Source organism: Marmota marmota, unplaced genomic scaffold (assembly GCF_001458135.2).
Source record: "Marmota marmota marmota unplaced genomic scaffold, marMar, whole genome shotgun sequence".
Lineage (NCBI taxonomy): Eukaryota > Metazoa > Chordata > Mammalia > Rodentia > Sciuridae > Marmota > Marmota marmota.
Window position 1 is genome coordinate 1273740 of NW_026000001.1, and position 12187 is coordinate 1285926.

Below are 12187 nucleotides of genomic sequence, written 5' to 3' on the forward strand. Positions count from 1 at the left end.
AACCATTTATTAGCAGGACCATAGCGACCAGTCGCAGAGGAGAAGGGAGGAGAGAAAGAGAGAGAAAGGGAGAGGGGGAGAGGGAGAAAGAGAGGGGAAGAGAGAGGGGGAGAGGGGGAGGGAGAGAGTAAGAGAGGTAGAGTAAGAGAGGGGGATAGAGAGAAGAGAGGGGGAAGAGAGGAGAGGAAGGAGAGAGAGGGGAGGGGGGAGAGAGGGGAGGAGGAGAGAGTAAGGGTAAGAGAGTGAACACGAACAGGGTATTGATATTTATGGGCTCAACGCAGGATGAGGAGGAGCAGGGCGAGTGGGCTGTTACTTCTTCATTGGCTGAGAGTTCCTGCCACTTCAGGGATGGGAGGTGCGCCATTCACAGGGATTGGAGGTGACTGTTCGGTTCGTGCGCCATTCAGTGCGTCATGGACCTGAGCTCCCGGAAGAGAAGCAGTCTGGGCACCATCTTTACCAACTCATACTTCTGTGAATACCCAGACTTCACCCCCAGAGGGTGGAGCACAGTTCATTTGCTGGAGACTCCCCGTGCTGGCCAGACTCAATAGGGCTGCACCCCAAGTCCATCCCAACTGTGCCTCTGTTACTTCATCTGAACAATGGGGTAAGGCTTCTGAGTAGAGGCCATGCTGCTTTCCTGCTGCCCCCCAAGGCCTATCAGATTCCCAGGTCAGATTCTCAAAGGCCTGGAGATGAGCTTCAGGTCTGACTTCCCCAGGGCAAACCTGGCATGCCAGGCTCTGGCCATCTGCTCCACTCTCACCTCCACCTCCTTCGTGCCTGTGAGGCTGAACCACCACCACCACCACCTCCTTGAAGAAGCCCACCTGGATTTGTTATGCTTGAATTCAATTCGGGACCCCCAAAAGACCACTAGAGACCACCAGAGACAAAGAGATGCTTATTGCAAGCTAGCTCGGTCCTCCGCGCGCACGCACACAGCAACTGGTGACACTGAGAGGCCCGGAGCCCAGGGTTTGCAGCAGTTTTATACACTCTTTGGGGAAGGCAGGGTCTTCACATACATCATAGCATCTCTTAGCAAATCATCACCCACCGCGGGAAAATCAAACAACAATTCTAAAACATGATTAGCACATTCAATGGCAGGAACAAGTTGGGTAGGGGTGTTTGGTTAGTACAAGAGGGGGATTCATTGAACTGATTGGTTTAAGCTACGAGGGGAGTACTTGCTGAAATACATGGTTTCCCAACATGTTATCAACCACCATAAACTACTGGGAGGGTCATCTGGCATCCCAGGTATTTTCCCTGTCCCATGCTGATTGGTGGCTGCTAGGGGTTGCTATGGGTCCCCACCTAGCCTGATTGAGTCAGGGACATCCAGCGCAGCAGATCTCTCCTGTTATTTGCAGATAAAGAACTCAGCAGGGTGGATATGTGCCTCGGAGTGCTCTGTGGGTCTTTGTCTGAGGTAGAGGCTGGTTTTTCAGATTCTCTTCAAGGATGCATCCTCCTGCACTTGGCGTCTCCCAAGGCACTTCCTTATGTGTCTGAGAATCCCTCCTTTTCCAGGGCAGAGATTCTACCCGCCTCACTCTTGGGCCTCACCCAAGGTCTTGCGCACAGTGTGCAGACACAGATTAACGTCACTGGCTGCCTTATGAGAACTGTCTGGGGAGCCTGCCCCTGTCTGCAGCCTTCTCCCATCACCACAACCTTAAATGGCATCCATCATTCAGGAAGTCGATACTAGCATGTGTCATTAATGTCACACTTCTCTCCACATTTAGCTCTCTCTGAAGTAGGGCTGCGTGTTCCCATGAGTGGGCGACAGGTATTCTTTCTTAATGGGTGTAAAACAACGCCGCCTTTCCGTTGGTGCCATCTAATCCCCATTTAACAGCTGAGAAATTGTAGGGACATGAAGGTAAGCCACTTGCCCAGGCCTGTAGCTCGTTCCTGACAGGGCAAGGCTCTAGACTCGGGCACGTCATGGGCCGGGAATGAATCCTTGTTCTGCGGGGTAGGCATGCTCTCCAAGGGCCCGGCCACTCCAGCCTGCTGGTGTCCACATCCTTGTGTGACCCCCTCCACCGAAGCCTTGATGACTTGCTCCTGGGGAACAGAAGTGATGGACGTCCCCTCTGAGACTAAGCCCGGGGAGACTCTGGCTCCAGTCCTGCTCCCCATCTCTGGTTGTCCCTTGCTTGCTTTGATTGAAGCCAGCTGTCACATTGTGAGCTGGTTTTGGAGACCCAGGGGTAGGCAGCCAACAGCCAACAATGACCTCTGAAGATAGAATTCTGTGTCATGGCAGGAGTGAGTCCAGAAGGTCATCCATCCTGTGGGACCCTTGAGAGTAGTCCCACTGAGCCACGGCCAGTTCCTGACTCACAGAAACTGTGACATAATGTGTCCTGCCTGAAGCCACTCAGTGTGTTGTAAGCCTCTAAATGTCATTTAAGCTATCAGGTTTAAATTAAATCCATGGAGGGATTAGCTCCAGAACCAGCAAAAATACTCAAAACGTAGTGCTTAAAACCAAAGGAAGGGGGCTGGGGATGTGGCTCAAGCGGTAGCGCGCTCGCCTGGCATGCATGCGGCCCAGGTTCGATCCTCAGCACCACATACAAACAAAGATGTTGTGTCCGCCAAATACTAAAAAATAGTTCGATCCTCAGCACCACATACAAACAAAGATGTTGTGTCCGCCAAATACTAAAAAATAAATATTAAAATTCTTTAAAAAAAAAAAAACAAAGGAAGGGCTGGGGTTGTGGCTCAGCGTAGAGCGCTTGCCTAGCACGTGTGAGGCCCTGGGTTGGATCCTCAGCACCACATAAAAATAAATAAATAAATAAATAAATAAATAAATAAAACAAAGGTACTGTGTACAACTAAAAGAAATAAATATTAAAAAAAAGGGGGGGGTGTGTGGTTGTGGCTCAGTGGTAGAGCGCTTGCCTAGCACATGCGAGGCCCTGGGTTCTATCCGCAGCACCACATAAAAATAAATAAATAAAACCAAAGGAAGAGGAGAAGGAAGCAATACATTTTGGTCCCTTGGCCTGCACTCTTTGCCCCAGGAGTCGTTTGTCACACAGCCATGGACAACTGATCAATTCCGATATTTAACACCAAGTATTCACTGTGTTGGGTACCAGGGCCACAAAGAGGGAAAAGATTTTACTTTTGAAGGATGCCCAGTCCAGTGGGACAAGGCGTGGGTGTGATTGGGCTCTGGTGAGTTGCAGAGGGGACCGCCCACCTGACACAGCCCAGAGGGGTCAGCAAAGCCTTCTGGCAGGTGTCACTCACAGAACCAGGTGTTGAAAGGTGAGCGAGAGCTGGCCAGGTGAAGAAGGCTGGAGGATGGGAAGAGAAGGACAGGAACACCTATTTTCTCCTTGTCCTCAGTGGATGGGGGAGATTATTTTAAGACTACGCATTTAGCAAGAGGGCTTGATGGGAGCCATCCAGCCCTACGCTTGCTTCTCCCAGCCTGTGGGTCAGCAAGCTCTTCCTGGCTCGGGCTTCAGAGAGAGCAGGACGTGCAAGAATAGCACCTCCGAGGCCAGGGCCACAGAGATTCTGTGATGGCTTTGTTGCCTTGGGACCAGGGTCAGGGTGGCCTGTGGGTTAAACACTAGGAGTGTGGGCGGGGCTGGGATAAAGATGCCTGGGATCCTGTCAGAATCAGCATTTGGGACAGACTGGGGCACAAGGTCCATTCTCTTTATAAGTTCCTTGTCTTAGCTCCTCAGTCAGAGCTGAGTCTGTCAGACATTAAGACAGGCTTTTCCCAAGGATGGCCCAGAAACTCAGAGGATGGAAAGAAGGCCAGGCCAGGCCCTGGGGGGGAACTGTAGAGCAGAGCCAAGGGTCACAGCCAGCACTTCCCTGACCCAAGTCGGGCAGCTCTTGCAGCAGCCTAAGCATGGAGGAAGCAGGGGCCCGGCTTCTGGTTCTGCCTCTGCTGCTGACCCAGGGGCATGGCAGGGCCGGGGTAGGGACAGACCGTAGAAGCTTGTGCTTTAAAGCCAGGCTGATCCACTGGGAGTCCAGCTCTACCATTTACTGGGCATGCTCTCTGGACAGTGCTTGATCTCTGTGAGCCGCAATTTCCTGGTCTGTAAAATGGGATGATAAACTAAGCATGCTGGCATACCCCTGTAGTTCCAGCTACTGGGGAGGAGAGACCGAGGCAGGAGGATCACTTGGGTGTAGGAGTTTAAGGAAGACCTTGTCTCAAACTAACAACAGCAAAGGATAATAATGCCCACCTCATAGAGCTAGCATGGTGTTTAAATGAAATCCATGGAGCTCTTGAACAGTGTAAATGCTCAAAATGCTCAAAACATAGTGAACAAAACTAAAAGGAGCATGGCCCGACGTGGGAGGTCCCTCCAGCCCTCAAATTCTATAATTCTCGGGAACCTGCTGGCCTAACTTGGGACCACTCTCTCTTTCCCCTGTCTCATGAGAAAGAGCTGCTACTGGTAGTCTCGCTTGCAGAGATGTCCACATTCTTGATTTCGTCTCAGTTTTTCTTTTTTTTTTTTTTAATTTTAATATTTATTTATTTTTTAGATTTCGGCGGACACAACATCTTTGTTTGTATGTGGTGCTGAGGATCGAACCCGGGCCGCATGCATGCCAGGCAAGCACGCTACTGCTTGAGCCACATCCCCAGCCCCTCGTCTCAGTTTTTCAAAGAACCCATTTTACAGAGGGCAGACAGTCCAGAAGGGGACTTGCCCCCAATGATCAATACCGCCAACTCATTTTTATTGAGCACTTGCTGTGCACCAGACCCTGTGGGACACATTTAAGCCACAGAACAATTGCCTGAGTAGCTCTGTTACTGAAGTGGGGGCTCATGGGTCACAGAGCTTTAAGCGCTGAAGCTGCAGTTTACCCACAGGCACTTGGTCCTCGGTCCTGGCAGCCCAGCTCTTAACCTCTACACTGTGCTGGAATATTGGGGCAGAGTTAGGCTTGGAAGAAAACCAGGCCTCCTGATGCCTGGCCTAGAGCTGTTTTGCTTTCTCTTATTCTTTAACTTTTTTTTTTTCCCCCTAATGTGGTAAAATACCCATGTTAAAAGATTTACCATCTCAGCCTTTTTATTCTTTATTTTTTTCAGTTCTGGGGATTGAGCTTAGGGTCACTTTACTACTGAGCCACATCTCCAGCCCTTTTCATTCTTTGTAAGGGTCTCCCTAAATTGCTGAGGCTGGCCTCAAACTTGTGATCCTCCTGCCTCAGCGTCCCGAGTTGCTGAGATTACAGGCGTGCACCTCCACGCCCGGCTCCATCTCGGGCAGTATTTGAAGTGGATGGCTCAGTAGTATTGCATTCATCCACAATGTTGTGCAACCAACCTCCAGGGCCCTTCTCATCTCCTAAAACTGAAAATGTATAACCACTAAACAATGAACTCTCCATTCCCTCTGCCTCTGGTTGCCGGCAGCTGCCATTCTACTTTGTGTCTCTATGAATATGGCTCTTCTAGGTTGGAGCTGCCCTGACTCATAAAAGCCTGTCTCTGCTTTGCTCTTGAGTCATCTAGAATCAGTGTCCCTGAGATGCAGGGACCTGGACAGCCAGAGCCCCACTTAGAGGAGGCCAAGCTTTTCCAGGATGGGTGGTCAGGGAGGGTTTCCTGGAGGAGGAGGAGGAGGAGAAACAGACGGGAAGATCCAGGCCTCGGGTTTACACTTCTTGTTCCAGAAGATGAGGAGGTGGTGGGGAGTGTGACTCAGGGGTGCTCGGCCCCTGTGGCCTGCCCTTTGGTTTACGACAGCCACCTCAGCAGCAATAACCTTTGCCCCCAGGTGAGCTCCTGTCAGATGGGCGGAGGCCCCAGGCCATCCTAGAGGGCCAGTAGCTTGCCCAGAGGCGGAAGTGTCCAGAACCATGGGAACAGGGCTGCGCAGCCAGTCCTTGCGAGGACCCCGGCCCTCCTACGGGAAGCTCCAGGAGCCCTGGGGAAGACCCCTCAAGGGCCAGCTCCGCCGGGCAGTGAGCCTCAGACAAGGGCGTGAGAAATCCAGGTCCCAAGGCCTTGATGGAGGGACAGACGTGCAGAAAGTCCCTGCTCAGAAGAGCCAGCCTGCGGGGAGCGTGGAGGACACGGAGCAGCTCTCGGAGCAGCTCACGGAGCAGCTGATCCAAACCCCGCCAAGAGGCTGCCGGTGGTGGCTGAGGCGATGCCAACAGGTACGGGCCAGGGCTGAAGGGCTGAAGGACCGGGCGTCATGGAGCGGGCAGCGGGGGGCGGCCCGGGCTCCCAGGTGGGCGCACAGCAGGCAGCGGACCGGGAAGACGCACAGCTGCCCCGGAGTGAGGCGGGAGCGAGCTCCCGGGGGATGGCGGTCCAGAGGGTCCTGGAGGCTTCGTTTGGCTTAGTCCCCTGGGCACTGGGCAGTGGCTGAAAGTTTTAGGATGGGGCGGGGTGGGGTCATGGTCAGAGCTGTTTTAAGATGATCAGCGCGACACTGTCGTGGGTGGGTGAGTGGAGCAGGAGATCGGCCGCCTCCTGCCCCTTGAAGAAGGGGAGAACCGGACCCTGGGGCGGGGGGCGCCTCCTCCTGCTGCGGAACGGTCGCCGGCGGCGGCGCTTCTCTCTCTGGGGTCTACCGCCACCTCGCGGCTGTGGGTGGAACAGCACCAGAAGCCCCCAGCTTGGCCGTGGGCCCTGGCCGCTCATCTCCCCTACCTTGGTGTTCCAGCAGGTGAGGAGGAAGTGGGACAGCTTTGTCACCAGCATCCCCAACGTGACCTGGAGTCGGCCGGCCTCCCCGAAGCTCCCACTGGACAGCAGCTAGAGGTGCTGGAAATAGGGTGGACCTTGCTGCGCCCCACGGGACTTGCCTCTTCATGGCTCTCTGGACGGCTCTCTGGACGGCCCCGCCTCTGTCACCAGCTCTCTGGAGCCCCCGTGTTGCTGTCCACCTGGGCTCTGTCCCTCCCACCCCAACCCCAGCAGAGACCCGGTGGGGCTAAGGAGAAGGCTCGGCCTGCCCTTGGACCAGGAAGCTTTGAAGGTTGGGGAACCTGCTGGGAGTTGGGGGTGTTGGGCCCCAGCCCCACACAAGACCTGTGCCCCCTTCAAGACAGAGCTCGGTGAAGCCAGACCCATGGCTGAGAGGCTCTTGGACACCACCCAATCTCAGGGACGAGCTCCACCTGCCCTTCCCGTCAGTGGTGCTGGGCCAGGGCACTGGTGTCCCTCACAGACGGCGAGCCCTGGAGCGCAAGGACCGTGTCTGGACGATCCTCACTGTTGGGCACTCTGTGACAGAGAGGCCTGTGACCACGTGTTGCCACATTCCGGCCTCACGGTATCCTGATGAAGGAAGCAGGGAGGCCTTCCTTCCCATGTGACAGAGGGAAACTGAGGCAGGGGGATTCATTGTTTGGGGGTACCTAGCCCCACACCGCACCCCCACCCGGTGCCCAACTTTGGGGTTGTAATAAAGACGCTGAGCTGAAGTGAAGGTTTGGCCAGCTGACTCGCACAGGTTCAGAGCCTCTCCCAGCCCCGTGAAGCAGGCTGGGCCCAGAGCCCGGGCACAGCTCTCGGAGGCTCAGAGAGGTGAGGAGCTCTGCCAGGACCACACAGAGGGGGACACTCTGACTCCAAGAGCCTGAGTGCTTTGAGACTGCATTCCCTGTGGGGCCCCTGGGGCTCTCCAGGACCGAGCAGGTCTCAAGTCAAAGGTAAGGGAGCAACCAGGCATTCTGGCCCAGGGCCCGTTTAGGGGTTGATGAGGTCCCCCAGAGAAGTGGGCTCCTCAGAGCCCAGAACCCTGGCAGGGTCATTCAGGAAGAAGAGAGGTTCTAGGAAAATGTTGTCCCAGACAGCCAGTGGGAGCCTGGCTCTGAAGCCAGACTGTGGAGCCACTGAGCACAGCTGTAGTAAACTCCAGGTGCCCCTGCTTGGCCCCTTCCTCAGAAGCACTGGGGGTGCCTCCAGGAAACCCCAAGACTCCAGGAAGCAGCTGAGTCCACAGCTCTGAGCAGCCCTGTCAGTGCCTGGAGGAGGAGCAGGCCAGAAGGGAGCAGGACTTCTCGACCTCTGGTCTCTGCCCTGGAGGCCCGACTCGGCCTCACGTTCCTCAGAGACAAGCCCCGAGGTTCTCCTGCTCAGCATGTCCTGTGACCTCCTGTCCGGTTCAGTTCCACGGTGGTGGGCCTGTTCATGGCGCAGTGCCCAGCTTAGGCCTGGCACTTAGTAAGGCTCAGTAAATGATTGTTGAGTGAATGAAGGAGTGGCTCAAGGTCACTGGTGAGTGGATGGCTGAGCTGGACCTCTGGCTCTGGGGTCTGGACTCTCCCTCTCAGGAGTACTCCCTTCCTCAGTCTCACCAGCAAGCCATCGACAGGAAGCTCATTTCTGGGGCCCTTGGGATAGCCCCACCCACCCACCTGCACACAGGTGGGTTGTAGCTTAAGATGGCCCCAGTCATCCCTCCCATCTCCACTGCCTTTTGGCCTTGTCTGTCACACGTTTAGAGACTCTCAAAGGCCTATGTGTGAAAGATTTAGTCCCCAGGGTGGCATTCTTGAGAGATGATAAGAACTTTGAGGGGTGGGGCCTCACCGGACATTCTTAGGTCATTGAGGTTGTGCCCCTGAAGTGGACTGTGGGACTCCATTCTCTTTCACTTTCTCTTTGCTTGCTGGCCACAGTTTTGCTGTGTCCTATCATGATGCACTGCCTCACCACACAACCAAAGCAACAGGGCCAATCTAGAAGTTCCAAAACTGTGAGGCAAAAAACACTCTCTCTACGAGGTTATTATCTCAGGTGTTTTGTGATAGTGACAGAAAGCTGACAAACACATTTCCCATCAAGAGCACAGTCTATTTTCCCTCTCCTTGAATCTGGATGAGCTGTGTGACCTACCTGAACCAATACACTGTGGTGAAAATATCCAGGGCTTCAAAGTCTAGGCCTTGATAGGTTTTGCAGGTCCTACCTCCTGATCCTGATACTACCTCCTGCTCTTCCTTCCCTGGGAAGCCAGCTGCCTGTTGAGAAGGCCAGGCTGTCCTGCTAGAGAGACCATGTGGAGGTCAGGGGCCACAGGGAGCAGGCCTAAGGCAGCCCCACAACCAGCACCAACACCAGTCCTGTGAGACCCCAGCCCAGATCCCAACTGACGGCAGCCCGAGCTGTTCCCACTGACCATAGAACAGAAAGATCGTCAGCTGGGCCCAGCCAACCCTCAGTGTCGAGATGTAAGAAACCCTTCTGGCTTTGCAGTTTGGGGTCATATTAGAGACCTAGGGCCGCTATGACAAATGACCGCAAGCTGTTATTAAAGCAACAGAACTGTATTCCCTCACAGTTCCGGAGGCCACAGGTCCCAAATGAAGGCATGGTCGGGCTGTGCTCTCCTTGAAGGTTCTAGGAAGGCAGAATTCTTCCTGCCCTTCAGCTCCTAGTGGCTTCCCCCAATCCCTGATGTTCCAGGCTCCGCCTCTCAGGGCATTTTCCCAGTGTGTCTATGTCCATGTTTCCCTCTTCTTTTAAGGACACCAGTCCTACTGGATTTAGGGTCCACCCTCGTCCTGTCTGACCTCGTCCTAACTTGATTCCCTTTACAGACACCCTGTATCCAAAAAGGTCACACTCAAGATTCTAGGTGGGCCTGAACTTCGAGAGGGACAAGTTCAACTTGGGGGGGGTAGTTAGAGGTGCACAGCAGCTAACCCAACAGCCTGGCTGCCACCACAGGGTGTGACCTTTACAACAGCCCTCTGCCAGGGCCACGGTGGGTGGGGGCAGACAGTGTTGTTCAGTGGTTAGCCACCGCCATGGAGCCAGACTGCCAGGGTTTGAATCCTGACTCTACCAGTTGGTGGTTTGTGATCCTGGGAAAGCCACTTACTATCTCTGCCTCAGTTTCCTCATTTGTAAAATGCGGCTGATAGCAGCAGTTGGCTCCTAAGTTCATTGTGAGCAGCCCATGAACTCACGTTGCCTAGAGCTGTCCTGAACGGAGAGGAAGTGCCCTTCCGATCTTACACACTAAGGCTCACGTGTTTCCAGGACTGGGGAGCTCGCTCCTGGTCAAGCACCCTCTTCACATGTGACCTCCGCCCTCCAGGAGCTCCCAGCCTGGCTGGGGGGCAGACAGACGGACAGATGGCCACTGCCCTGCTCCGAAGCAGAATGAAGTGGATGCTCGCTGGGCAGCGCGGGGTGGGAGACTCAGGGAGAGGCCCTGGCTCCTGAACTGGCGTGACCACCTGGCTCAGCCGCACATCTTCCCCGGGGTCCTGAGAGCTTCTGCGGGGGAGAAGCCACGAGCAGGAGGGTAAATGGGGCCACTCGGCTGCGCTAATGGGGAAGCAACGAGGCGGGCAGAAAACCCTGCGTCCTGCCTCTCCAGAGCCAGGGCTGCGGACTCGGGCTGGAGAGGCCCCTGGAGCCCAGCAGATTCAGTGCATTTACTTCACAGGTGAGGAGACGGAGGCTCCGACAGCAGGGTTTCCCCTGAGGGAGTCAGGAGTCCAGCTGGGTGTGCAGCCTGTGAGGGAAGCCAGGGGGCTCAGGCCTGGGTGTCCAGCCTGAGTCCAGTTGACTCTCTGAGTGACCTGGTGTGAACCTCCGCCCTTCTCTGGTCTTAATTCTCTCTCTGCAAAGCGGGATGGTGCTCTCCTTTGGACTGAAGGTTAGATAGGATGTGCTAAAGCCTTGCAGGCTCCACGGAGCCTTATCCTGAGAGAGAATACCTCATCTCCGCCCTCATCAACAAGCTGGAGGGAAAACTGCAGACGGAGGCCAAATTGCCTGAGTTCAAATCCTGGTTCTATTGATTACTAGCTGGGTGACATCAGGCAAACTGCTTAACCTCTCTGTGACTTGATTTCCTCTGTGACTTGACTTCCTCGTTCAATAAAAGTAGCAATCCCTCCTCACAGGGTTTTGTATTCCCCAAGTTAACGCATGTAAAATAGTAGGGCAGTTCGTCAGCCTTTCGTTCTCAGTAGCCAGTTCTAGGGAGTTTTCCCCATGTGATCTTGAGCAGGTCTGCTCTCTGAACCTCAGTGGCCTCCTCTGGAAAATGGGGGTGTTAATAATAGCCGCTGGCTCGAGGAGTCTGGGGGATGAGACAGGCCAAGGCACACGCTGTGCTGAGCTCGGAGCCACCTCAGGCAAGCGCAGGCTCAATGGGAGCCTGGGGAGGCCTGGCACCGGGAGCCCAGCGTGTCCTCAGCTCACCTTGGCTGCGCCTGGCCTTGGCAGGGCTGTGGGCGGCAGAGAGGGGCCATCAGGATCCAGGAAAGTGGGCTCAGCCTCAGACCAGATGGTGGCCCTGGGGCCTCCCAGGAGGTGGTCTCACTCAGTGCCCAAGTGGGACTGGGAGCAGGAGGAAGTCACCCACCCACTCCTCACCTTGCCTCCTTCCCCGTGCGGCTGCCGCCGGCCCTCTAGGCCCCTCCCAGCCTGGCCGTGTCTCCCTTCTCTGAGTCCCAGGCACAAGCAGTAGATCCAAGCGTCTTTGGGCAAGTGTCACTCAGAGAGCTTCAGAAAGGATGAGGCAGAATCCTCTCCCCAAAGCCCAGCCAGCTGACAGCCCTGAGAACGAATCCCCACCCTGCAGCTGCTCAGGGTGCAGATGTGCCCTGAGGAGGGCACAGTTGGCATTAGGATGTGGGAGACCCGAGGAGGCTGCCTGAGGAGGGGGCAGCAGAGGGAGTGGGGGGCTCACCCCAGTGGAGGAGTTGGGCAGGGTGTGACCAGTGGGGTGCACAGAGCCGGCCAGGGACAGCAGGACCGTGGAAGAACAGGAGTGGCACAACTCTCACTGGGGGATAACAGGGAAGACAAGGGGTGGGACTTCCGGGATCACGAGAGCTTGAGCTTCACCTGGGAAACCCCAGGGAGCCAGGCAGGATGGCGGCCACTCCAGAAGACGAGGACAGGCAGAGAGGCCCAGTGGGAGGGACCACAGACCTGTTCCTGTTTTACAGACACGGTCTCAAGACCCAGAGGGAGGTGGGCTTGGCTGGGCCACGCACAGTGAGGTGACCCGGGCTGGGCGCCCCTACCCCAGCCCACCTGGAACCCCGGCGTGCCTCCGCCGCCTTCCTTCCTGCTGCCCAGCTTCCACCTCCCCTGGGGCGCCCGGGCCGAGGAACGCTCAGGCCTCCCTCCCCAGCCAAAGGCCACGGCCTGATGGTGGGCAGGGCAGCC

At 55.6% G+C, this 12187-nt stretch overlaps 1 protein-coding gene and 1 long non-coding RNA gene across 2 annotated transcripts in view; one reads left to right on the forward strand and one right to left on the reverse strand.

The window, feature by feature from the left end:
- Positions 1–1091: 1091 nt before the first annotated feature.
- LOC125618070 overlaps positions 1092–12187 on the reverse strand; it is a 17271-nt gene continuing 6175 nt past the window's right edge. The window contains exon 3 of the long non-coding RNA XR_007349290.1: positions 1092–2260. This is a non-coding gene — a long non-coding RNA (uncharacterized LOC125618070). The remainder of the gene's footprint in view (positions 2261–12187) is intronic.
- CUNH11orf86 (chromosome unknown C11orf86 homolog) lies at positions 5843–7470 on the forward strand. The gene is made up of 2 exons (XM_048807715.1): positions 5843–6195; positions 6708–7470. Exons 1-2 carry the CDS (start codon positions 5893–5895, stop codon positions 6801–6803), a joined length of 399 nt encoding a protein of 132 aa, XP_048663672.1. The 5' UTR covers positions 5843–5892; the 3' UTR covers positions 6804–7470.